This window comes from Prionailurus bengalensis, chromosome X, assembly GCF_016509475.1.
Source record: "Prionailurus bengalensis isolate Pbe53 chromosome X, Fcat_Pben_1.1_paternal_pri, whole genome shotgun sequence".
In the NCBI taxonomy this organism is placed as follows: domain Eukaryota; kingdom Metazoa; phylum Chordata; class Mammalia; order Carnivora; family Felidae; genus Prionailurus; species Prionailurus bengalensis.
Window position 1 is genome coordinate 95,519,138 of NC_057361.1, and position 25,241 is coordinate 95,544,378.

Consider the following 25,241-nt stretch of genomic DNA (forward strand, 5'->3'; position numbering starts at 1 on the left):
AAATTAACCTTTCACTGGGGCGCCTGGGTGGCTCAATCGGTTGAGCATCCGACTTTGGCTCGGGTCGTGATCTCACGGTTCGTGAGTTCGAGCCCCACGTCGGGCTCTGTGCTGCCAGCTCAGAGCCCACTTTGGATCCTCTGCCCCTCCCCTACTTACACTGTCTCAAAACTCAATAAAACATTTTTTGAAAAATTACCTTTTTGCCTAATGTCGTAAAGTTAAGAGTTTACTAATAACTTGGCAAAACACCAGGAGGCTGTCAGGAAGGGGATTCGTAAGTATTGTATCACTCTTTTGTCAGGGTGTTCTCCTTTTCTAGCAGGAAGTGTTATGACTTGCTCTCTAAAGTTGCAATTGTAAGAAGAATGTTGGGTTTCCAGATTGGCGTTTCTGGGCGTGGGAGGTTCCTTCTATTAGTGCTGCCAGAGAGAAAGAAACAGGTTTGCTCTCGTCGTCGTGGAAGGGTAACTATTTTCCTATTATTTTGTTAGGCTCTAACTTTTAGATGACTGGATATTGAAGCAGAAATTTCCTTTTAAAACGTTCGAAATCCTTCCTCTGTGTTCGGGTAGTTCAACATTGGGAGATGCATTTGAAACCTTACTTATTCAAGTAGAATCAACTCGAAGAGAAACATGTTTGAAGTTGGAGAGTCTCCAAATGTCTCTTTATATTCTGTCTTTTCTTCATTTGGGGCATAGTCTAGGGACGTTGTGCTTTTTTAAAAATTGGTCTTGAAATCTTCATTAGGTACCCGTATCTGTCAAGTTAGAGGCCCAAAGGCTTAAATGACAGAAACTATTACTTTGTATCTTGTGTGTGTGTGAGGGGGATGGAATTTCAAATGTCTTTGATGCCTTTGATCCATACATGGTGTTTCAGAATTCTGTGAAGGAGATGAGGTAGCTGTCATGATTAGACCAGCATTCTACTCTTATAAAATGACTTACGACAAACGTTGTGAGAGTATTTGCTTATACTTTACAAGGTACCTGAAAATCAGTGGTGGTGGAATTTCGGTGCTGTTACTGTATCGTGGTAGTAATAGTGATTTCGGTGCCCACGTATTCGTCACGGATTTCCATCAGGTGGGGATCGTGTAAGTTTCATTTCTCCTTACTTCAACAAGGCTAAACCTCTGACTCCGATACCCGTCTGAAGTAAAAAGTGTTTTCTCGGTTAACAAGTACTATATCTGAGAACGTATAAGCAGGGTATGTAACAATGCAGGAGACACGTCCAGTGACAAATAGGTAGGCTTTCAGTTTAGCTCAAAGTCAAAGCTAAAATTGTATCGCTAGTGATTTTTGAGTTGTAACATCATAATATTTTGCCTTGAATTGAAGCATGTTAATTAACTAGTCTGATCTTGTGATGTGTGTGTACGTGTGTATATGTGTGTGTATACATATATATATTGCCTCCATATGTGTGTGTATATGTGTGTGTGTATACACACATACACACACACACACACACACACACACACACACACCCCTGAAGGTTGCCCTTGGCTCCAGTGTTAATTTTCACAGGAAAGGACAATGGGAATACCCCTCAGAGGTCAATTAATTTCATCAGCAGCAGAGACATTTTGTCATGAATTATTCAGATATTTTGGGAGTGTTGATGTTTACTTAGGAAATATGGACGGGCTTAGACCTTTGAAAAGGAGCGAAGGCAGTTTCAATCCAAGGAGTTAATACAACCTTAGCTTTGGAAAGATGGGAGAAGGAGAGGGGTCACTGTGATGTTTTATCTTTGGCTTTGATAGTATTCTCTGTCACAGGGAAAGGGGCTTTTCGACTATGATAAGGACATATATTAAATATCTGTGGAACCCTTGCCTGGTAAGAATTTAAAGAATGTCTTCAATCTGACTAAATGGAAGTGAATGTTTCCATTATTGGAAAGGTTACTAACCTATTTTTAAATAGCCATTACTTCAAGATCTTATCCTTTTTTTTTTTTTTTATTAAGTACAAAAAGAAGACAGGCAACGTTTACTTTAAATGGAAGTATTTGATATTCCTCCAGGAAATGACACAGGATTAGCCACCCTTTGGGGTTTAAGTGACTCCTAGATATTGGTACTTGAAAAAAAAGATCAATTCGAATCTAGCCGATGGTAGATTCTAGAATAGAATAGAGGTGTTTCCAGAAAATGAACTCGTTTCTTAAGAGAGCTCTGTAGGGGAAAATCATGAGATGTCTGGAGTGATGGGTTCATGGGTGTTTATTGCACTGTTTCCTCTTTTGTGTATATTGAAAAGTTTTCATAATAAAACATTTGAGCATAGCTTTAGTTTGGGGGCAATTGACATTTATTTCCAAACATTAGTTTTACCTAGAAATTGCAGATCTGTCGAAACATGATTTGCCGCATGATGTGTGTCATTGTAGAGGTGAACTGTGCTGCCTGACTGTCAAAATTGTAGCAAGTACAAACGTGTGTGTTGGGGGGGGAACAAAACTTTCTGTTTGACTTTCAGCTCAATTCAAAGGACAGGCTGCAAACATCTTGAGTAGTTTTGTAGTATCTTGAAGCATTAAATAAGAGGAGATAGTTAAAGCATGCTACTAAGGCAATTGCATGTGAAGAATGTGGGAACATTATTATGTCTTGACTACTTTGTTCACAGCTTTCTCTAACAGACTGCATTTTTTAAAACCACAGGAGACAACTATGTAGGCTATTTAAGTATGTTCACTTTCCCTACTTGCCTCCATCAAAGTTTTTTCAACACACATTTAGTAGGTGCTTATTGTGGGCCAAGATACAAAGTCAGATAAGATACTAACCCTGCTTTCAAGGAGCTCACAGACTAGTGGAAGAAATAGAGAAGGAGATGTTCATACTGAAAGGGGCGAGGCTACGGGAATTGGGGAAGGGGAGTTAGTAGCTAGCAGCTAGAACTCCATGGTGTGCCTCCTTTAAAATTTTTTTTAACGTTTATTTATTATTGAGAGACAGAGAGACACAGAGTGTGAGTAGGGGAGGGGTAGAGAGAGGGGGAAGACACAGAATCTGAAGGAGGCTCCAGGCTCTGAGCGGTCAGCACAGAGCCCAACGTGGGGCTCGAGCTCACGAACCGTGAGATCACGACCTGAGCTGAAGTCAGTCGCCTAACCAACTGAGCCACCCAGGCGCCCCAGTGGTGTGCCTCCTTTAAAACAATGCAAACAGGGGCACCTGGGTGGCTGAGTCCTTTGAGCGTCCGACTTTGGCTCAGGTCATGACCTCGCGGTTCGTGGGTTCGAGCCCCGCGTCGGGCTCTGTGCTGACCGCTCAGAGCCTGAAGCCTAGAGGCTGCTTGGGATTCTGTGTCTCCCTCTCTCTCGTCCCTTGCCCCACTCACGCTCTCTCTCTCTCAAAAATAAATAAACACTCATTTAAAAACATTTTTAAAAAGATCAGAGTTAGCCTTGAGTCACTGATGAGCTTTCTACAGGCCATTTCTCAATTGACTTGGAATTTGAAACCTATTTTGTCATGGAGGCAGTAGTTAAGGTTTTTCAGGTCACTTCACAAATGTCCCTGAAATGATATGCTGTGTTACCTGAAGTAATATAATTATTTTTTAGGTTTACTTATTTATTTTGAGAGGGAGAGAGAGAGAGAGATAGAGAGAGAGAGAGAGAGAGAGAGAGAGAGAGAGAGCGCACAAGCGGGGGAGGAGTCAAGAGAGAGAGGGAGAGACAGAGAATCCCAAGCAGGCTCCGCGCTGGCTGCACAGAGCCCAGCGCGGGGCTTGAACCCACAAACCGGGAGATCGTGACCTGAGCTGAAACCAGATGCTCAACCAACTGAACCACCCAGGCGCCACAGAAGCAATATATTTTTGCGTTCATACTGTTTTAATCCAAGTGCATTATAGTTCCGTCAGCCAGATTCTTTATTCTCTGTAGTCCTCAGTACTGGATAACCTAACAGAATACACAACAGTGCCTCATGGGAAAGTGCTGTCAGTTTCATTTGGGGTCACCTAGCCATGTCCTCTGTTAAGTTTTCCCGATTTGTGGCTGCAATGTCAAGTAGAATTAGCAGAAGAGCTAGGCTTGAAAAACAGCTTCACTAAATAAAGTATGCGGTACAAATGCATCGGCATCAGAAGCCGTTTGTAATAATGCTGAAGTGCTGGAGTAGTCGACAGCAAAATCCATCACCACTTCTTCGTGCTTGAACCTTTCCTGAACTTTCAGATCTAGGAACCTGTGACGTCTGGGGGGCATTTAGAGTTTGGCTCAGTTGTTTTGACCTTCAGAGCAACAAATCCTTAAAGTTTTCTAAAAGTAACTGCGGACAACTTGCTTGCTCCTTGAGAAAAATCAGCTGTTACGTTTAAGAACTAATCGCTAAAACAAGACAAAACAAAACAAGAAAACAGGGGCTCCTGGGTGGCTCAGTTGGTTGGGCTTTTGACTCTTGGTTTTGGCTCAGGTCATGATCTCCCGGTTCGCAGGTTCGAGCCCTGAATCGGGGAGCCCGGCTTGGGATTCTCTCTCTCCTCTCTCTGCCCCTCCCTTGCTCTCTCAAAAATAAATAAACACTAAAAAAAAAAAACCCACAAAAAACTATGGGTGCCATAGTGATGGCTTACGTATGAAAAGAATCCTTAAAAAGTAAATCACACAGATACTTGAGTGTTTGGTTATGTTTGTCCTAAGTTATTAGCACCCATCCAGTGGGAGTGGTTCTTCACTGTACTTAGCATTTAAGAGGCTGAAATTAAGTAATATTAAATACGGTGAGGCACAAGCCTGTCACATAGGGGAAACGAATGTGCCACAAGGCGTGGTAAGCAGTTGTGTCCTGATTTTTCAAAAGTACAGCCTGTTTGGGGTGCCTGGGTGGCTCAGTCGGTCGAGCGTCCGACTGTTGATCTCAGCTCAGGCCCTGATCTCAGGGTCGTGAGTTCGAGCCTTGCGTTGGAGCGTGGAGCCTACTTAAAAGAATTTACAGCCTGTTTTAACATTAATGTTTTGAAGAAAGAACTTTTAGAATTCTATGATATACAGTCTTCTGAACCTGTTACCTGTGTTCTGTATATTTTACACAATCCGTTTTAGTGGTTTCAATACAAGAATTAGTGAATCCCTTATCCTTTAAGTAATGAGAACAAGTTAGTATTGGCTACAGGGGACGCTATCTACATTTTCTGATAACTGTGCATACTTCTCAATGCCACGGTCACTTTTGTTAGGAGCTTTTCAATGATCTTCCATACGCTCTAATAGGCATGGGCCTTCTTTCCACAAAGCAGTGTTTTTGCTTTTACAGTAAGAGTACTTAATTACCTCCACTCACACACACGCTTTTTTTTTTTTTTCAGTTTATTTCTTTTTGAGAGAGAGAGAGAGAGCATGAGCGGGGAGAGGCAGACAGAGAGAGGGAGAGAGAGAATCCCAAGCAGGCCCCACACTGTCAGTGCAGAACCCAGTGCAGGGCTCGAACCCACAAACTGAGATCATGACCCGAGCCGAAGTCGGAGGCTTCACCGACTGAGCCACCCAGGTGCCCCCCACACGCTTTAAAGTTTACATTTGCTGCACAGCTTTGTGTCTTGGGCAAAATCCTGTAACTACCCTAGGCTCTTGTTTCTTCCCTAATACAGCTTCCATAGTCATTGGATATTGGGCTTGCTGGGAATTAGCACTACCCTCAAAACATTGAGTCGTGCCTCTGCCCGGGACCCGACAACGGATTATAATGGCGGGAGTATAGAAGGGGAAGGCAGAGTTGGAACTCTGTTCTTGAGATACGGGCAATCTGGAAACGAGTCTAGCAGAGCAAGTAGCCGGGCAAGTTAACAAGCGTGCTGTTAAGAAAAGGACGAATCTCTTTTATTGGGGAAGATTATTCTCAAACCAAGTGTGAGGGGCTGTGTGGAGGAGGCCAGAATGAAATGCTTTGGTTACGAGAGTCTAAATCCTGCATTAGGAGAGAGTGAGGCTTCTGCTGAACCTTGAAGGGCTAGTAGGATTTGGATAGGGAGAGAAGAAAAAATAGAGGAGGGCGTTGTACGCGTGAGAGGCGGATACAGAGAGGAGTCCTTAGTGGGAGAGAGGGAAAGAGGAACGGGGCCGGATAGAACGAAAAGTAGTGATGTGAAGTTAACAGGACATGTTCAGGAGGATGGTTGTGATCCAAAAGCTAATTTGGGGAGTGCCTCAATGGCTCAGTCGGTTAAGCGTCCCACTCTTGATTTCAGCTCAGGTCATGATCTCCGGTTTGTGAGGTCGAGCCCTGCATCGGGCTCTGCGCTGACAGCCTAGAGCCTGCCTGGGATTCTGTCTCTCTTCCCCCGCCCTTGCTCTCTCTCTCTCTCTCTCAAAATAACTAAAAATAAACTTTAAAAAAAGCCAAGTTTGAGTGTTTGGAAGTGGAAAACTGGTTAGTGTGCCTAGTAGGACCGCTCTAGAGGACATAAATATCAGGCAGAGATTTAGACAAGTCGTTTTAGGCATAAGCAATGATAGCTTCCTTAAAGGGCGACCAACGTGATCGAAATGGTTGTGGGCACTAGCTGTGGGCCACTTTTGACTCAGAAAATATGTATTGAAAATGCACTGTGTGCATTATTCTACGTGCTGTGGTGAGTACAGAGGTAAGTGAGCTGTACCTCCAGTCTGATAAAGGCTATGGTCTTGCTGGGAGGCAAGAAATTCACTCAATAAGCTGTCGTGGAGGAGTCTACAATAGCAAAATGGTTGAGAATCCTGACTGTAGTGGCAGGCAGACCTGGGTTTGAGACCTGGCTCTACCTCTCAATAGCTGTGTGACTTTGGGAAAGTTACACAACTTCTCTGAGCTTACTTGCTCTTCTGTAAAGTGGGAATAACAGTATCACCCAGTTTAGAGACTTTTTTTCTAAAAACGTCTCTAGAGAGATGTAACTTACATAATATATATATATTATTATGTATATATATATATACAGCATTTAGCAGAATGCACGTAAATAATAAGCCTTCTGTAAATGTCAGCTGTAATGTAAGCTTACAATGATGTGTTATTATACTATCTTAATGATTATTATTACCTACTCTGTAGGCACTGCGATCGGGGCTGGGAATATGAAGGTGAAAATGGGATATGGCCCTTTCCATCAAAGAGCTCTCTTATAAATGCTGTCCTTGTGGTGACAGTATTTTCCCATCCAGACATTGGTACATAGGCTGTGACAGTAAAACAAAATATTTAAAATTGGAGCTGCCCGGGGGTGCCTGGGCAGGCTCAGTGGGTTTAAGCATCCGACTTCGGCCCAGGTCACGATCTCGCGGTTCGTGAGTTCGAGCCCCGCGTCGGGCTCTGTGCTGACGGCTCGGAGCCTGGAGCCCGCTTCGCCTCCTGGGTCTCCCTCTCTCTCTGCCCCTCCCCCACTCGTGCTCTGTCTCTCAAAAATAAATAAACATTTAAAAAAATAATGATAAAATAAAATTGGAGCTGTCTGAAAGAAGACAACACAGCCAGGACCGGGCAGAGGGGCTTGTTACTCTCAGGTGGGCTCAATCTGAAGAGACTCCCTTAAAGGTGCTTTTTGAAGGGCAGATGGGAGATGGGTGGAGAACATTCCACCGGAGAGAAGCACAGAGGAGAAGGAATGGGAACGGGAAGCTCCGTGGCCTGCTTGGGAAACGGTATCTTTCTCGAGTGAGTCGAGGGTGCCGGGCACGTGATGGGAAGTGACATCGCAAAGACACGCAGGGATCAGTACAGAAACGTGTGGGGCCTTGAGTGTCGTGCATAAACGGTGGGACTTTGTTTCGTGTAGAACAGGTCGTAGATCATCTCTCCAGGGAGCCGGCAGTGTAAAGATGGCATTGGAGGGACACGAGGGGCGATAGACCAGCTAAAAGGCTTTTGGAACGGGCCGGACCTGAGGTAATAAAGGGGGTATGCTGGGAGAACCCGGACCGCTTAATTATTTACTTCACCCTCCCTCTGTTTCTTGTGGCCCAACTTCGGCCTCAGATTTGGAACCCTGGAGACGGAGGAAAGTGGGCAACTTGAAAGGGAAAGCTGAGGCGGCAGGAGAGGTCGTTGAAGAGGCACTAAGGGGGCGGCGAATTCAACGTAGACGCTTTGGCTTTCCTGACTGGGATCCTCCTCACTGACCTTCCTTCTCCCCTGGCTAGAGGGTCAAGTCCATGTTTTGAGCCTAGCCCTTCTAAAGTGGACCCTGACCTTTTCTGCTCCCAGTTGTGTCTGTCATAATCCCCAGGCACTGTGCTCCGACCACACTGTCTCCAGCTCCAGCGTATAATCTTCTCTTTACGTCTGTGTGTCTAGAATGCCTTCACCAGTGATGTGTCTCTGGGGAATTCTATGCCAAAGTTCCCAAGTCGTCTTTGGGGGTGCCTGGGTGGCTCAGCCGGTCGAGCGGCCGACTCTCGGTTTCCGCTCAGGTCATGATCTCGTGGTTCGTGGGTTCGAGCCCCACATCGGGCTCCTCGCTGACAGTGCGGAGCCTGCTTCGGATTCTCTCTCTCTCTCTGCCCCTCCCCTGTTCATGCTCGCTCGCTCGCTCTCAAAAATAAATAAACTTAGAAAATCGGGGCGCCTGGGTGGCGCCGTCGGTTAAGCGTCCGACTTCAGCCAGGTCACGATCTCGCGGTCCGTGAGTTCGAGCCCCGCGTCGGGCTCTGGGCTGACGGCTCAGAGCCTGGAGCCTGTTTCCGATTCTGTGTCTCCCTCTCTCTCTGCCCCTCCCCCATTCATGCTCTGTCTCTGTCCCAAAATAAATAAACGTTGAAAATCAAAGGTCTTCTTTGGAAAACCTTTCCTGACCCTCCCCCCTCAGGAAATACTAATAGCATGGTAGCACCAATATCATGTGTCTGTTTTTCTATTTCTGCCACTAGACAGTAAGCTCTTCAAGAGAAGGGGACTTGGGGTCCTAATTCTCTCCGTATGCAGCACCCAACCCAAGCCTGGTGCCTGCCAAGCCTTCAATGAAGGCTGGGATGTGAACGGAGGAGTGAGTGACTGTGGTGGACGGAGAGTCAAGTTGAAATCTAGAAAGCCATGGGGAAATACAGGTTTGGAGCTTGAGTAATCCTAGTAAGAGCAGCAGGGCTTTTAGCTCAGGGTCGAGCACCCGCGTGACCTGGAGACCGGTGCTGTTGACTTGCCCAACTCGGGAGGAGGCAGGGCGGCGGTTTCTGTGGGCACAGGTATGTGAAGTGTGGGTGTCCCAAAGCGCTGCCTGGTGTGGACAAAGGAAGGTGACCGCTCTCGAATTATTCATACATGGCAGAGGCCCTGGAGGTTTCTTCCCTTCACTTATTGTGAAGTAGTGTCTTCTTCCATGTTTTCTGGCCACCCCTTGTTGCCTCACCTTCCCAGTTGTGTTTCCCTGGCACGCTAGTGTGGCCGAGTCTAGGGTTGAATCGCCTCCCTCCCCCCCAGCCCCCACTTTTATCCCGTAGTTCCCTTTCGGCTTCGAGAAAAAGAAATCCAGAGTTCATCAGCGACTCCTGATTATCCACGGGTGAGTTTCCCAGTGCGGGCGCCGGGCCTCCTGCCCCACGTGGTCCCGGATGACCAAGATTAGTAAATAGATTATTCCGTCAGCTGCATTCCTCAAGTGAATCGCTTTAGGGAATGAAAACAGGCACCCCTCCTCATCTCCGCCACATACCTTTCAGAATTTGAGTAATAGTTTCAGGTAGCTCCTGGTCGGTACGCCTTTCTCAGCAAAGATTTGTGTTCAGGGTTGAAGTGTAGCTAAACGAGCCAGTGGAGTGGTTTCATAATTGCCGCATTGTTAGTCAAACTCTGTAATTAGGGATGACTTCATAGGCCTAAGATTCCTCTATGGGTGACGCCCTGAATTCAGGCCTGGTTGTACACCATATCCTTTTATGAAAAACACAAACAAACAAGGTTTTGTTTGCTTTTTCTTTTATTCCCCTCTTTGAAAATCTGTCTTCCTTTGTCTCAGATGTTTAGGGAGAGAGAGGATTTGTTTTTGCTGTTGTTGTTGTTTTGGGTTTGTTTTGTTTTTGTTTTTGTTTTGTTTTGTGTGGTTTTTTTGGTCCTAGGGGAGGCAGGCATAGGAGCAAGGGAGGAGACAGAATTTGGGACAGTGAGAGAACTCAGAAAAATGCAGAGACCCTGGGAGCTTTTACTTTTGATTGGGATTTCATTTGGCTACATTTAAATGGAAGGAAAATATAGATCTTTTTTTTTTAAACAGCACACTTTCTCTCTCTCTCTCTCTCTCTCTCTCTCTCTCTCTCTCGCTCCCTCCCTCCCTCCCTTGTAAAATAAAGTTCAGTTCGTTGGTAAGATAGACTCGGGAGGAAGACCTGTTTCAAAAGTCACCCTTTTCTTTTGGCCTGGCAACCGCATACCGAGAACCTAAGGTTAAACTTCAGCAAGTAAATTTACTTTTTACCTCTTGACCTTTTATTTTTCAGTGCTGATGGGGGGGGGGGGGCGGAAATGGGCAGATTGGGAGGAAAATGACAATATTGACAAGCTGTTAGGTGTCTTTTAAAGTGGTCCTGATCGCTTCTCGGCCTTTTGGCTAAGATCAAGTGTAAAGTGGTCCTGAAATACTTAAAGTAAAATTTGCATTTTTTAAAAATGTCTCCTGGCCACTCTTCAAGTTGTATTTGGAAACTGGCCTTAATGAAGGAGTTAAATTGAGTCATGGGGGAAAAGTGGCTGACAGGTTTTCTTTAGGCCCCTCCTTCTGAAATGATATTGACTAAAGGCTTAGAATTTTTAGGTATGAAGGACATCTTTAGACGCTGTAGTCGATACTTATAGGGAAAATGGAATAACTTTTCATAGATCCCATTTAAAAGGTTCTTACTGGAACTTAGGCCTATTTTTATATAGCCTCTCACAATGATCTAGATATTTATTCCCTGTTTTCTTTCATCAAGGAAGTAGGTATTATTATCGCTGTCTTCAAATGAGGAGACTGAGGGTCCGATTAAATAATCTTGCTCATGGACACACTGCTAGGAAACAGCAGAACTGGGACACTGACCTTTTCGGATTCCACATCCAAGTCTTCCCATATTTCAAGGAATGCCCCGTGAAGAGAAATAGAGCTGCTGTCATTTTAATTTGTAAGATTTAATTTTTAAAACCTTAATGTTAAATACCTACCTGGCAGCCCCCCCCCCCCTTTCTCAGAATAAATAAATAAACTGGAAAGAAAGATACCATCAGGGGCAGCTGGGTGGCTCAGTCGGTTAGGTGGCCGACATCAGCTCAGGTCATGATCTCACGGTTCATGAGTTCGAGCCTCACGTCGGGCTCTGGGCTGACAGCTCGGAGCCTGGAACCTGCTTCAGATTGAGTGTCTCCCTTTCTCTCTGTCCCTCCCCTGCTTGCTCATGCAGGCTCGCTCTCTCTCTCTCAAAAATAAATAAACATTTAAAAAAATAAAGTAAAAATTGTGACTTTTATCGGGTGCCTGGGTGGCTCAGTTGGTTAAGCATCAGACTCTCGGTTTCAGCTCAGGTCATGATCTCACGGTTTCGTGGGTTCGAGCCCTGCGTCGGGTTCTGTGCTGGCAGTTCAGAGCCTGCTTGAGATTACCTTTCTCTCCCACTCCTTCTGCCCCTCCCCTGCTCACACTATCTCTGTCTCTCACAAAAGTAAATAAATAAAAATTATTTTAAAAATTGTGACTTTTAACAACTAAAGCATATATGGCAAGGCTTTTAAATTTGACTTTGTATTTAGTAGTAGCTCGGGTGCCTCAGGGTAGCATTTATTTCATGTAATTATAAATAAACGAAACTGAGTTCGTTTAAGCGAGAAACTCCTAAACTATTCTGTTTTCCTGGACCATCTTGCCTGGAAATGTTGTTTTGGGGACATTTGCATGTTCCAATTCTTTTCATTCTTATTCAGATGTGCCTCCCGAAGTCTCCTGTGAGTGGTAGGTGTTGTTGGGGAGAAAAAAAATGTCTTCTTCCGCCCTTCTAGGTTCTTTGGTCTAATTAAATTGACATGATAAAGATTAACAGGAGACATACAGAAGTTTAATAACATAGGGGCGCTGCGTGGCTCGGTCACTTGAGCATCCAGCTTCGGCTCAGGTCATGATGTCACGGTTGGTGGGTTCGAGCCCCTTGTCGGGCTCTGTGCTGACAGCTCAGAGCCTGGAGGCTGCTTTGGATTCTGTGTCTCCCTCTCTGTCTGCCCCTCCCCCGCTCATGCGCGCGCGCGCGCGTGCGCACGCTCTCTCTCTCAAAAATAAATAAACATTAAAAAATTTTTTTTAAATAAAAAGAAGAAGTTTAATAACATATATACCTCCTGCATCCATGGGAGAGACCCTGGAAAACTGAGCACCTCTCTGAAATGGCTGCAGCTACCACCTGAAATACCACTTCTAGGCTAAAAACAAAAGAAGCTGCTGGGGGTGGGGAGTCAGTCATGGGAGGTAACCAGGAAAAGCGCAGTAAACAACCGTAAGCTTGTCATGCGGATTTAAGACTGTGCCTTCCTCCATTAATAAGAGTTTCTAGAGATTTCAATATTCTCTTCCTGTTACAGCCCGGAGATGCCAGGACACATGGAGAGTTCCCTTACGAATGTAAATATTTTGTACAAAAGGTTAACTTCTCAGTTTCCAGAGCCCCACCAGTGTTCGCTATTAAAAATAACCAGCTGAAAATAATATGCCAAAGAGGCATATTTTGGGGTGGTATATTTGCTCCCCTACAGTGTAAAAGAAATCACTTTAGGCTTTCATTGAGATAATTAGACAAGAATAAGAAATTAGAAAACCTGAAAGTAGGGGTGCCTGGGTAGCTTAGTTGGTTAAGCACCTGACTTCAGCTCGGGTCGTGATCTCACAGTTCGTGAGTTCAAGCCCCGAGTCGGGATCTGTGCTGAAAGCTCAGAGCCTGGAACCTGCTTCGGATTCTGTGTCTCCCTCTCTCTCTGCCCCTCCCCTGCTCACGCTCTGTCACTCTCTCTCAAAAATAATATTAAAATTAAAACCTGAAAGTATATGCTGGTGTCTTTTTTTAATGCTGAGTCATATTGATTTTTTAAAAGTTTTATTATTGAAGTGTAGTTGACATAATGATTCGTTTCAGGTAGATTGCTTAGTGATTCAACAATTCTATACATTGCTCAATGCTCACCACCGTAAGTGTAGTTTCCAACTGTATTAATATTTTAATAAAATTTACCCATTTTATTTCTGAGAGAGAGCGAGCACATGCAAGGGAGAAGCAGAGAAAGAGAGAGGAATCCCAAGCAGGCTTCGTGCTATCAATGCAGAGCCTGCTGCGGGGCTCGAACCCAAGAACTGAGAGATCATGACCTGAACCAAAATCAAGAGTCAGGCGCTGAACTGAACTGAGCCACCCAGGCACCCCTCTGTTAATATTCTTTTGTAAGTAAATGGTTGCCTTGAAGTCATTTCTGTGAGATCTAAGTATTTCCTAATTTTGCAGGAAGAACAAAACTACCTCTTTCCTGGCCTATCTGAAAAGAAATGAATATTCTTCCAAGTCTCCAGAGCCTTTTCCCTTCTATCTCTTTATTGCAGCCACTAATTTCCTTTGTGTCCAATCATAATTATTTATATATTGCCCTCCCCAGACTGTAAATTCCTTGAGGGCAGGAACTAGACATACAACTGATGCCTGAAATATTGGTAAAAGTGTGTGCGGATAGACGTGTTTGCGTTGGGGAGGAGCGTGAAGAAGAGGGAAAGAGATTTCTGCCCTGTTCAGCCTTGTGGACCCGCAAAGGGGAGAAACCATGGGGGTGGGGGAGAAGGGTTTAGTCAGCAGGGATGAAGAGTGGGGCAGGAGGGGGAGCTATGTCTAGAACCCTCTTTATCTAATATTCCCTTTCGTAAGGGAGTGATAGGGTAGTATGAGAATAAATCACTTGTCTTTGTTTCTTTAACTCAAATACTTTAGATCATTACTGATGCCCAAACTGCCCAAACTGGAAAGGACCTTCGGAGATAAGGAGAAGCCGCGTGCTTTGGATTTTCTGAGACAGTCTCACTTTCAAACTTTCTGTGCCCTTGTCTCTCTCTCTCTCTCTCTCTCTCTCTCTCTCTCTCTCTCTCACTCGTGCTCTCTCTCTCTCAAAATAAATAAATAACCTTATTTTTAAACAGAAAAGAAAATTGGAGTAAATCCTATATAGTATTTTTGTAATCAGAAGCGTTAAACATCATAATAGTAAAATAAAGGATACTTTTTAAAAGTACCGTCGTCATTACGTTCTAGCTTAACATGAAAAATCGCTGTTTACTCTTAACTTTTTAAAATGCCTACCTCATATCTAACTGAAGATCTTTCTTTACCTTATAGAGCCTCAGACTACTCTGAAAGGTGTTTTTACCCAACTTGTCTGCTGAGACATTTGTCCCTCTTTCGTGACATTTTAACATCCTAGGTAAGAAAAGTTTATAAAGAAGCAAGTTCTGTTTTCTGTTTTTTAAAAGTCTGTTTTTCTAACAAAGGAGCCACCTCTGATGGGGGATGTTGATAATGGTGTTGGCTGTGCATGTGACTGCTGAAGGATTGCACGAGGCCTGAAATCTCTGTGCTCCCTGTTCAATTTTGCTACGAACCTAAAAGTCTGCTATAAAAATAAAGTCCTTAAAAAAGACTGAGAAAAAATAAATCCCCCTCCCCCCCCCAATAAACAAACCCAGAGCAAGACATAATTATTTTTAGTCCTCTCTGTCCAAAAATTGTGGACAGGTTTGTATTTGGGGATTACCCATTGTGATACAGACCTCCTTCCTCTGTTGTGGAACTCAAGAAGATTTTTCTATCAAGGTCCAGATCATAAGAGGCAAAATCAAAAATATTATATTATTAATATCAAGGATGTAATAATATTATTTCCATGAATTTTTGCTGACAAAATTCAAACTATACTACTACTACTAATAATAGAATACTATTTTGTAATACACATCTACTGCTGAGAAAAATAGAATTCGCTCTTGGAGGGGGATAACCTTTCCCTTAATTAGGGCTCAAAGTTAACGTGCCTTATCAAAACTGACTGCAAATGTTTTTCTTTCTTTACAAACCATATTTAGCTTGGGGGAAGTGCAGAAATAGGCAGTAGTCCAGATGTGGCCCACAGGCCACAGTTTGTCAACCCCAGCTCTGTTGGTTAAGTAGGTAAAATCGGGCCCAGTCAGAACGCAAATTATGTATTTGGAACCCAATTATGTATTAAACCCAAATAGTGTAAGTTATATGAACGCTCCTTTAATGGGAGTGATTAATAGCTGTTAGTATCCTATTTGAAAATCAGTGTTTTCACAAGGAATGGTTTTATTTATTTATGTATTTATTTATTTATTTATTTATTTATTTTAAATGCTTATTTATTTTTGAGAGCAAGAGAGAGACAGTGCAGGTGGGGGGGGGGGCAGAGAGAGAGGGAGACACAGAATCCGAACCAGGCCCCAGGTTCCCAGCTGTCAGCACAGAGCCCGACGTGGGGCTCGAACTCACAAACGGCGAGATCACGACCCGAGCAGAAGCTGGACTCTCAACGAACTGAGCCGCCCAGGCGCCCTTATTTATTTATTTATTTATTTTTAATGTTTATCTATTTTGAGAGAAAGAGCACGAGTGGGGGAGGGGCAGAGAGAGAGGGAGAGAGGGAGAATCCCAAGCAGGCTCCGTGCTGTCGGCTCAGAGCCCAACGCAGGGCTTCCTCCCGCAAACTGTGGGATGACGATCTTAGCTGAAACCAAGAGCCGGACGCTTCACCAGCTGAGCCACCCAGATGCCCCCGCAATGAATGATTTTAAAGTGACTTAATGGAAAAAATGGTAACTGTGTGAGGTGCTGGATGTGCTAACTAACCTTGTTGTAGTAATCATTTCACAGTATGTTAGTATATCCAGTCATCGTGGTGTACACCTTAAACGTACACGATATTACATGTCAATTATCCCTCAATAAAGCCGGGAAAAAATGTAAAGAGCCAGTAAGAAAGAAAGAGAGATAAAGGCTTAATCGAACAGTTACATTGTACGTGAGTCTTTGGTCAGGCGATTTTGACTTTTAGTTTTGGCATGAATAACCAAGAATTTCTAGGATGCATCTCTTTCCTGTCATTGCTGGGTACCTTGGCCCTTCCTTACACTTAGGAGCGTAAGATTTTGTTCTTGAAAGGAAGATTCAGAGACTTTTTTGGTCTGAATAACTTTTGGTAAATCATGACTTCTCATGTGTTTGTTTTCTTCATGATGGCTTTAGCTATAAATATGGGAACGTATTCAGATGCTTTTAGCAGTTGGCAATTCTGTTTAAATTCTAAGATGAGAATTTCACAGGAATGCTTATCATATATTCATCACAAACATCGCTCAGTCGTAAACCTTTTTGGTTTCTCTTTAGACCTTTAAATGGACAAGATGGCTACCACTCAGATTTCCAAAGATGAGCTTGATGAACTGAAAGAGGCCTTTGCAAAAGTTGGTGAGTATTTTTTACAGCGTTACCTATAGTAAAGCAATAATTATGTGGCCCTGATAAAAGTTATTTCTCTAAAAAATTATATGAATGGTTAATTGTGAACCGTAGGGCAAGGTAGTTAAAATCAACGGGATAAAGTTTTAGGAGCAACACATTAAACTAATTACGTCTATTATCTAATATGGTCAAGGGCCGGCTGAATGGCTCCGTTAGTAGAGCGTGTGACTCTTGATCTTGGGGTCATGAGTTCAAGCACCATGTTGTGCCCAGAGATTACTTAACAATAAATAAATAAATAACAAATAAACAGGGTGATGTACTTCTTTGTAAAAAAAAAAAAAAAAAAAAAAAGTGGTCCTATGAAATAAATTCCACAGCATACCAATAAGAAAAATAAAAAAGGTCGGGGCGCCTGGGTGGCGCAGTCGGTTAAGCGTCCGACTTCAGCCAGGTCACGATCTCGCGGTCCGCGAGTTTGAGCCCCGCGTCGGGCTCTGGGCTGATGGCTCAGAGCCTGGAGCCTGTTTCCGATTCTGTGTCTCCCTCTCTCTCTGCCCCTCCCCCGTTCATGCTCTGTCTCTCTCTGTCCCAAAAATAAATAAACGTTGAAAAAAAAAATTAAAAAAAAAGAAAAAAGAAAAATAAAAAAGGTAGATTATCTAATATGGTCAAAGGTTTTTAGTCCTGGGTACCAGTCCTTCGCTGGGGGCCACTGTGGCTCCTGAAATTCTTAGACAAATCTTTGGTTGTTAACGGTATTATATAGCATATATTTCTTAGGAGAGTATTGGAGCCTTCACCATATTCTCAGAGAGACGTGTGACCCCTGAAAACATTAGGTGATTCCTTCAATTAGCTGATGCTTTGCCTTTCCCTGATTAGCTTGGCTTTGTGGCCTTTTTCATGGAGCTTCTGTGCCTTTGGATAACACAGTCTGTTCAACCTTCTCACGTTAAGCTGTAGTATCAGCATAAGATGGGAAGACGTAGCATGCCATTCGGTTTTTCCTTAAACATCACAGAACATGTCTTAGAATTTCGCAGCTATGGCAGCAGTTGATAGTATTTACATTCCAAATTTCAGTGCTCATGTCCTATCAATAGAAGATAGTGAGAAAACAGGGTAAGAACTGATGATTGATGTATGTACTCACGTGAGTCAACATGGGCCTAAAGAGGTAAGCTACTAGTATGTGGTATCTCCATGATCAAAGGGTGTCAAGTTAGATCATAACGATTTGTTATTTAAATCAGAACTGACTCTCTGACCTATGTTATAAACCTCATTAATGAAAAGCCAGGACATGTACATCTCTATTTCCGTACATTTAGGAATAGCATTTTCTGCGAAGGCGTTTAAGGCTAACAGCAGGCCTTGGGAAGAATAATGATGCCTCACCATTCATAATCTCCTCAGAATTCTAAGCAGAGGTGCCCCTCTGCTCAGTCTGTTAAGCTTCTGACTCTTATTTTCTGCTCAGGTGATTTCGGCTCTCGAGCTCATGGTTCGTGGGATCGAGCCCCGCTTCAGGCTCTGCTCTGACAGTGTGGAGCCTGCTTGGGATTCTCTCTGTCCCTCTCTCTCTGTCCCTCCCCAACTCACGTGTGTGCACACGCTTTCTCTGTCTCAAAATAAACATTAAAAAAAAATAACTCTAAGTGGAAAAAATTGGGTAGGCCTGAATCGAACATAATTTTCTGGGTGTCTATGAGAAAAAAAAAAAAGGAGTCTGTTAACTGGCCATAGTTACTACTTACCGTAAGGAGAGTATTATCTGGTACTCTCCTGATGTTCGACTGATTGCAAGAAAATGACAGGTGAATTCCTGGCTGCAACATTTTTTAAATCTCATTATTCTATAGAAATATCCTTGTCATAATTGTTTTAGCATCGCATATCCTTTGAACCTTCTTTTTTTTCTTATGTTCGTCTTTCAGTTTGAGGGACGGCCTAATTTCTGTCTTTATGAATAGAATCTTGGGGTAAGGACCATGACTTATTATTGCCATTATTGAATCTTACAGGCCTCGTTTCCTCAAATACATGTTTATTGTTTAATACAGGCCTTGTTCTCGTGTGCAGCACCTTGAAAACAATTGTGTGCAATTTCGTTTTAAAATTAAAGCTCTTCAAATATGTTTTACTTGAGGGCACTGAAATACTCTCATCCGTAAAAGAGCGTAACTGGGGCGCCTGGGTGGCGCAGTCGGTTAAGCGTCCGACTTCAGCCAGGTCACCATCTCGCGGTCCGGGAGTTCGAGCCCCGCGTCGGGCTCTGGGCTGATGGCTCGGAGCCTGGAGCCTGTTTCCGATTCTGTGTCTCCCTCTCTCTCTGCCCCTCCCCCGTTCATGCTTTGTGTCTCTCTGTCCCAAAAATAAATAAAAAAACGTTGAAAAAAAAATTAAAAAAAAAAATGAATAGCTATACAGGCAAAATTTATAAAAAAAAAAAAATAAAAAAAAAAATATAAGAGCGTAACTGCTCCTCGAAAGCTTTAAAGACACAAAGAGGGTTGACCGGTTATCTCCACATAGGAACCAGGGTTAAGTACAAAACAAAAGGGATCAGTTAGAGCTTAGACTGAAGGAAAGAGTCACTGTAGAACTACCGTCTATTTTAAATCCTGCACCTTGGGGCGCCTGGGTGGCTCAGTCGGTTGAGCGTCTGACTTCGGCTCAGGTCATGATCTCACAGCTTGTGAGTTCGAGCCCCGCGTCGGGCTCTGTGCTGACAGCTCGGAGCCTGGAGCCTGCTTTGGATTCTGTGTCTCACTCTCTCTCTGTCCCTAACCCACTCGCATTGTCTCTGTCTCTCTCAAAAATAAATAAATATTTAAAATCAATCAATCAATCAATCAATCAATCCTGCAGGGGTTAGGGTGGACGAGGAGTTTCCCAAAGACAGCAGATTGGATCATACGTCCTACTGATGTCCCTAATAGACATATATTTATTTCGAATAGGGGTGCCTGGGTGGCTCAGTCGGTTAAGTATCTGACTTTGGTTCGGGTCATGATCTCATGGTTCATAGGTTCGAGCCCCTTGTCGGGCTCTGCGCTGACAGCTCGGAGCCTGGAGCCTGCTTCGGATTCTGTATCTCCCTCTCTCTCTGCCCCTCCCCCACTCATGCTCTGTCTCTCAAAAACTTGTTTCTGCCCCTTAGTAGTTTGCTAGTAACACTTGACAGATGTCCCCCCGGCCCCAATGTTCTAACTCTTTTTCTGGCACACTGTATAAAATGATGGTTGTGGGGGCGCCTGGGTGGCTCAGTTGGTTAAGCATCCGACTTCCACTCAGGTCATGATCTCACAGATTGTAGGTTCGAGCCCCTCATCGGGCTCCGTGCTGACAGCTCGGAGCCTGGAGCCTGCTTTGGATCCTGTGTCTCCCTCTCTCCCTGCCCCTCCCCCACTCACACTCTGTCTCTCTCTGTCTCTTTCTCTCTCTCAAAAATAAACATCAAAAAAAAAATTTTTTTTAATTCCTAAGATACGCAGACCCTTATTACTCTATATGCTGTAAATGGAAATTCCGGAGTCCACAATTCCTGCCTCTTCTGCATATTATTCTTTTGCATTCCCCGCTCTGTATCTAGCTCAGTGTTGCATACACATCAGGTTCTCAATAAATATTTAATTGACTGAATCCCAAGGAATTATACATAATCTTTTCTTGCCCTGAGATTTTGTCACTATCAACTGTAAACTAAAAGGGCCTTTGTTACGAAGATTTTCAGATTTTCATCATGGTGGAATTTATTACTAAAGGTTTTGGCCATCACATTGTAGCACGTAAAATTTATATATATTTTTCAGCATAATAAAGCCTTGTAAGTAGTGTGTCTCTTAGAATAGTGTTTAAAGACCCAGCTGAATCTTTTGATTTTCCTTTAAAACCTCTGTAGTTTTAGTTATTAGTTACGGAGCCCTCAGGCAACTGTCAAAGGTGTTATGGAAATCTTTTTTTTTGTTGTTTTTCATTCAGGGAAACGTGATTTGAAATTTTTTTAATATTTATTTTTATTTTTGAGAGAGAGAGAGAGAGAGAGTGTGAGCAGAGCAGGGGCAGAGAGAGAGGGAGACACAGAATCCAAAGCAGGCTCCAGGCTCTTGCCTGTCGGCACAGAGCCCGATGCGGGGCTTGAACTCACAAACCTCAAGATAATGACCTGGGCTGCAGTGGGACACTTAACCGACTGAGCCAACCAGGTGCCCCAGGGAAGCGTGATTTTAAAAACAAGCTGTAGAACTGATTTTCCTGTCAAGCACAATTTTTCTTATTGGTGGGGGGACGGCAGGGAGGACTACTCTGTTCGGTTGTGACAAAATATGGAAATCATTATGTGATTTTTTTCCCCCATCTATTAACAATAATAGCCTTGATTATCTCTTTAGAAATTCAGCAAAATCATAGTGTGTGAAGAAACGCTCTGTAATTACTGCTAATCGTAGGTTTTGTCCAATCAATTAATAGTGCTTTGAAATTCTCTTTACTAGCAATACATTGCGTATTAAGATTTAAAGTCCTTCTTTCATTTTCTGCACCTGCTTAGTGTTACACTCCAAGCAGTACATTTTCATTTAATTATTTCAATTTTCTCAACGTTTGTTTCCAGGATTTCCCACTGGGATAGCAGAAGCCGTGGTGCTGGTTGTTTTTGTTTTGTTTTTTCCTACTTCACAATGTTTCCGTTTTAATTTAAACGCCTAGAAGTTCTTTCTAAAAAAAAAAAAAACAAAAAAAAAGCAAGAATAAATAAAACTTTCAGAGCTAGAAGTCCTTTGGGTGATTAGTTGTCATAAAGATAAATGTGCATAATGTGAATCTTTTCAGATTGGCTTTACCTTGCAAACACTGACATCTGACTTCTTTCTCTCCTAAGCACGCTACTGAGCTTAAAAAAAAAACAACAACACAAATTCAGCATTTTTGAAATAAAAGAATAACGGGGTTTTGTAAATGACTAGGAATACTGTGGGCATATTCCTTTGTGGCTGCCCACCACACTAAGTCAAAAAATTTTGGTTATAGTGATTTTCTCCTCCCAGGAAGCTGAGTTGTTTCAAGTTACTCGATATTCTGTAGTACATAAAAACCACATCACGATGATGCCACAAAGAGGAGAGTGGTTTAGTTTAATTTACTTCCAGTATTCAATAAAACTACACCAGTGCATATTTGTTTAATTATGACTTAAAAAATAAAAACTATAGCCCAACACCCCCCCCCCCCCAGAAAATAAACGTGCTCTGGGAGCATGGGGGGAGGCGCATATGTGTTTTTAAAGGGGAGAGTGGCGGCAGGTGGCAAATGATGGCCAAACCGCTGGAAATTTTGAGGTGGAAAAGGATCAATAGACAACATCTTTGATCGCTTGGTCTCAGCCTTCTAATCTTGCCCAGCCTTCAGCTATACTTGACCTCCACCTTTGAGGATCCACTATTCGGATGAACTCTTAGGTAGCGACCTCTCTTCTGCCCTTAGCTGGGACTCATTAAACTGCCTCTTCTATTTGCTGGACTGAGCTACCTCAATAGGTATGAGCTGTGAGAGGCAAAACTCACGTTTAGTTAAAGCATCTGGAGATATTTAGCAGCTGCCTTTTCTAAAGTTTTAATGCCTAATGAAAGCTCGACTTTACTGCTTAGATCTGAGGATGGAATATAATCTAAATTCTTCGGCACAAGCCTTTTGGCCAAGTCTTTTAAATCAACATTCCATGTGCTTCCATGGGCATTCAGGATCGCGCATGTGTGCGCGCGCACGTGTGCAAATGCGTTATCGTTAGACACATAGGTTCCTTTTATCATTTTGTTAGTGCGAAAAATTTTGTGGCATATATTGGCTCAACTAAATGGAACTTTTAAACCCAGCTTTTCTGAAAGGATGTGCATCTGTACTTGATTGGTTTTTCTTCTTCAAGTCCTAATGAGCACTGTCCGGGAAGGGTTAGTTGGTAAAGACGTTGAATATGTGTTGCAGATGAGGACACACATATGCAACCTCTTTATAGAGAAAGACACTAGATTTAGACGGATTCAAGGATGGTTAAAGCAACACACACACACACACACACACACACACACACACAACCTGGGGGTCAAAGGAAATCCCACTCTTTCTTACTGTCAGATTTATAAGACGACGTAGCACCGCAAAAGATGCGTTTGAAGTGATAAATTGCACCACATAGCACCTGGACATGGGCAGTGTAAAACAGCAGCTAAAATCAAAACCACTTGAATTCTGGCTCAGCTTTCTCCAGACAAGTACTTAAAATAGCTTAAATAACAGGATGCAAGGGGAGGGAAAACATTTCCTTTTAAGGATATGCATTCTTGGTGTGATTCAAACTTCTGCAGGAACATGGCCGTATAATAAGTTTATTTACTTTAAGGTTGCTTGGGGGAGGGCGTTGAGTTAACGGGCCTTTAAAATAATACATAGTACCAGAGCATAAGGGGGTTTCTTTTAAAGCAGACTGCAGATGTGAACCTACATGTGTCATCAGAGAGAGAGAGAGAGACAGAGAGAGAGCGACAGACAGAATCTGTTGTTACAAACAGTTGGTTCCTGTCTGATGAACTCAGCAGCATTGGGAACCTGTTAGTGATTTCCTTTAAGTATAGTGATTTTTCTTTAAAAATAGGAACACTTTGTCAATTTATTGAGATTTAGCTGCTCGCTTTCTGCAAGAACTTTGTTCAGCGGGTAGATGCGTAGGGTTTTTTTTTTTCCCTGCCATTCATTAATGTCAACTCGCACCGATCATATTTTCTGAACCCAAAAGTTGAGACTTGCTTGCAGAAACATTAAGAATGTTCTGGATAGGGGCGCCTGGGTGGCTCAGTCCGTTAAGCGTCCAACTTCGGCTCAGGTCACGATCTCACGGTCCATGGGTTCAAGCCCCGTGTCGGACTCTATGCTGACAAGCTCAGAGCCTGGAGCCTGCTTCGGATTCTGTGTGTCCCTCTCTCTCTGCCCCTCCCCTGCTCATGCTCTGTCTCTCTCTGTCTCAAAAACAAATAAAAACATTAACAAAAATTAAAAAAAACAAACAAACAGGGTGCTAGAACAGAAGAGTCTTCTAAGTGCAGAACCTGGCCAACTCCATTCCAATGTGTAGGTAATGAGAAAGTGACAAATGAGCCAGAAAGGGGTTCCAGAATATCGGCAGCTTTAATGAGAAAATAAAGGGCCACCGTTATGCCAGCAGGTTGTGATGTTAGTTTCCAGTTGTTAAAACTGTTTTTGATCTAGGTCTCTGTTTTGGGGGGTCAGTTTATTATTAAATTCTCATGTTTGTATCAAAATGCAGAATAGAAAAAGTTCGCTGTCAAACATAGTTTTGAGATCCTGATTAAGAATGTCACTAATGAGATAGAAGCTTTCTAAAATGCTATTGTGTGATCTCATTTTCTGGCTTTCTAAAGCACAGCATATTAGATCTCTGATAATAGTTTAAGGGTGTGTGTGTGTATGTGCGTGCATGTGCGTGTGCATGTGTGTGTGTGTGTGTGTGTGTTTTGGCAAGGGATTGGAAATAAAATTAGCATAAAACTCTTTAAAAATAATTGCACCCTATTTTGTCTTTCAAGTACTTTTCCAGCTGGGAGATTTTGTAAAATTAATTGCAAGCTGCCTTTTTAGGCTCCCTCTGCCTTTTTATTGAAATTGAAATTGTTGTCTTCAAAAGATATGATTTAGGACTTCTAAGAAAGGCTTGCGATAATTTACTAGTACTAACACTAAAATGTCTTTGATTACGGGAGGTAGTAAAACTAGATCTGCTGATAAAATATGGAAAGATAGCAGAGTAGGTTAAACTTTTAAAATATGTCAAACTAGATGCATATGTTCAATGATTCTTTTCCCATCTCCGGAAAGATAAAGGATAGCTAGATATTCCAAGTACTTCGTATTTTCACAAGGATTTTTTTAAAACTTTTTTAATGTTTATTTATTTACTTTGAGAGAGAGAGAGAGAGAGAGAGAGAGAGAGAGAGAGAGAATCCCAAGCAGGCACCACACTGTCAGTGCAGAGCCCGATGGGGGGCTCAGACTCACGAACTGTGAGATCATGACCTGAGCGGAAATCAAGAGTCGGAAGCTTAACTGACTGAGCCACCCAGGCGCCCCTTCACAAGGATTTAAAGGCACAGTTTCAAGTAAGAGCCAAAGAGATTCTGTCGGATTAATTTCTGTATCTTTGGTATCTAGCTCAGTGCCTGCCACAGAGTAGGTACTCAGCTTTCTCTGGAGGTCGACTTCTGCCCAAACAAGTTCACATGGTATTTCTTAATACAGCCAAAGCAGGTTTCTACATTTAGAACAGGAGAAGTCCCAACCTGACAACCATCACTGGTTGTCTACTTGGGTACTCGTTGGTGGGTGTGTTCACTTAGAAAACCAAATTACAGATCTGAAGGCTGCCGGGTGGGGACAGGATTAGAACAAAGGGAATGAGATTGAATGTTATTTAAGAGATATTTCTGTCGTTATGGTTTCCTGGTGAATTGCCATTCAGTCTTCTAGTGCTATTTCTGTATTTTTTGTTATTGTTTAATTCTGTTGTTAAAATGCTCATTAGATTAGAGCATTATTTTCCTAGTTAACACTTGAGAATCAGCAGTTCTACAAAAACTAGTCTTCACATTGCTTGTTATGTGCAAGGTACTGTGCTACATATTGGGGTGGAGATAAAAAGATTCAAAAGAATCTTTACCCAAGAGGTTTGCAACCTAATAAGGAAGATGGCTCCGGAATGACCAAGTCGTATTCCT

General features: G+C 42.9%; 1 protein-coding gene, 1 non-coding gene and 1 pseudogene across 8 annotated transcripts in view; all 3 read left to right on the forward strand.

Moving 5' to 3' along the window:
* Window positions 1-25,241, forward strand: part of PLS3 (plastin 3) — a 93,296-nt gene that overhangs the window by 32,483 nt on the left and 35,572 nt on the right. For 4 of the 7 annotated variants that reach the window (XM_043570567.1, XM_043570570.1, XM_043570571.1 and 1 more), the window contains 2 exons: window positions 14,320-14,404; window positions 16,381-16,461. In XM_043570567.1, coding sequence (XP_043426502.1) covers window positions 16,389-16,461 — 73 coding nt within the window. In that variant the 5' untranslated portion in view covers window positions 14,320-14,404; window positions 16,381-16,388. Of the gene's footprint in view, window positions 1-423; window positions 468-14,319; window positions 14,405-16,380; window positions 16,462-25,241 lie in introns of those variants that run through there. The other 3 variants (XM_043570566.1, XM_043570568.1, XM_043570569.1) reach the window with 2 other exon arrangements.
* TRNAQ-UUG lies at window positions 22-106 on the forward strand. Its single transcript has one exon. It is a non-coding gene; the product is annotated as a tRNA-Gln (tRNA).
* LOC122478168 lies at window positions 10,519-10,656 on the forward strand (annotated as a pseudogene).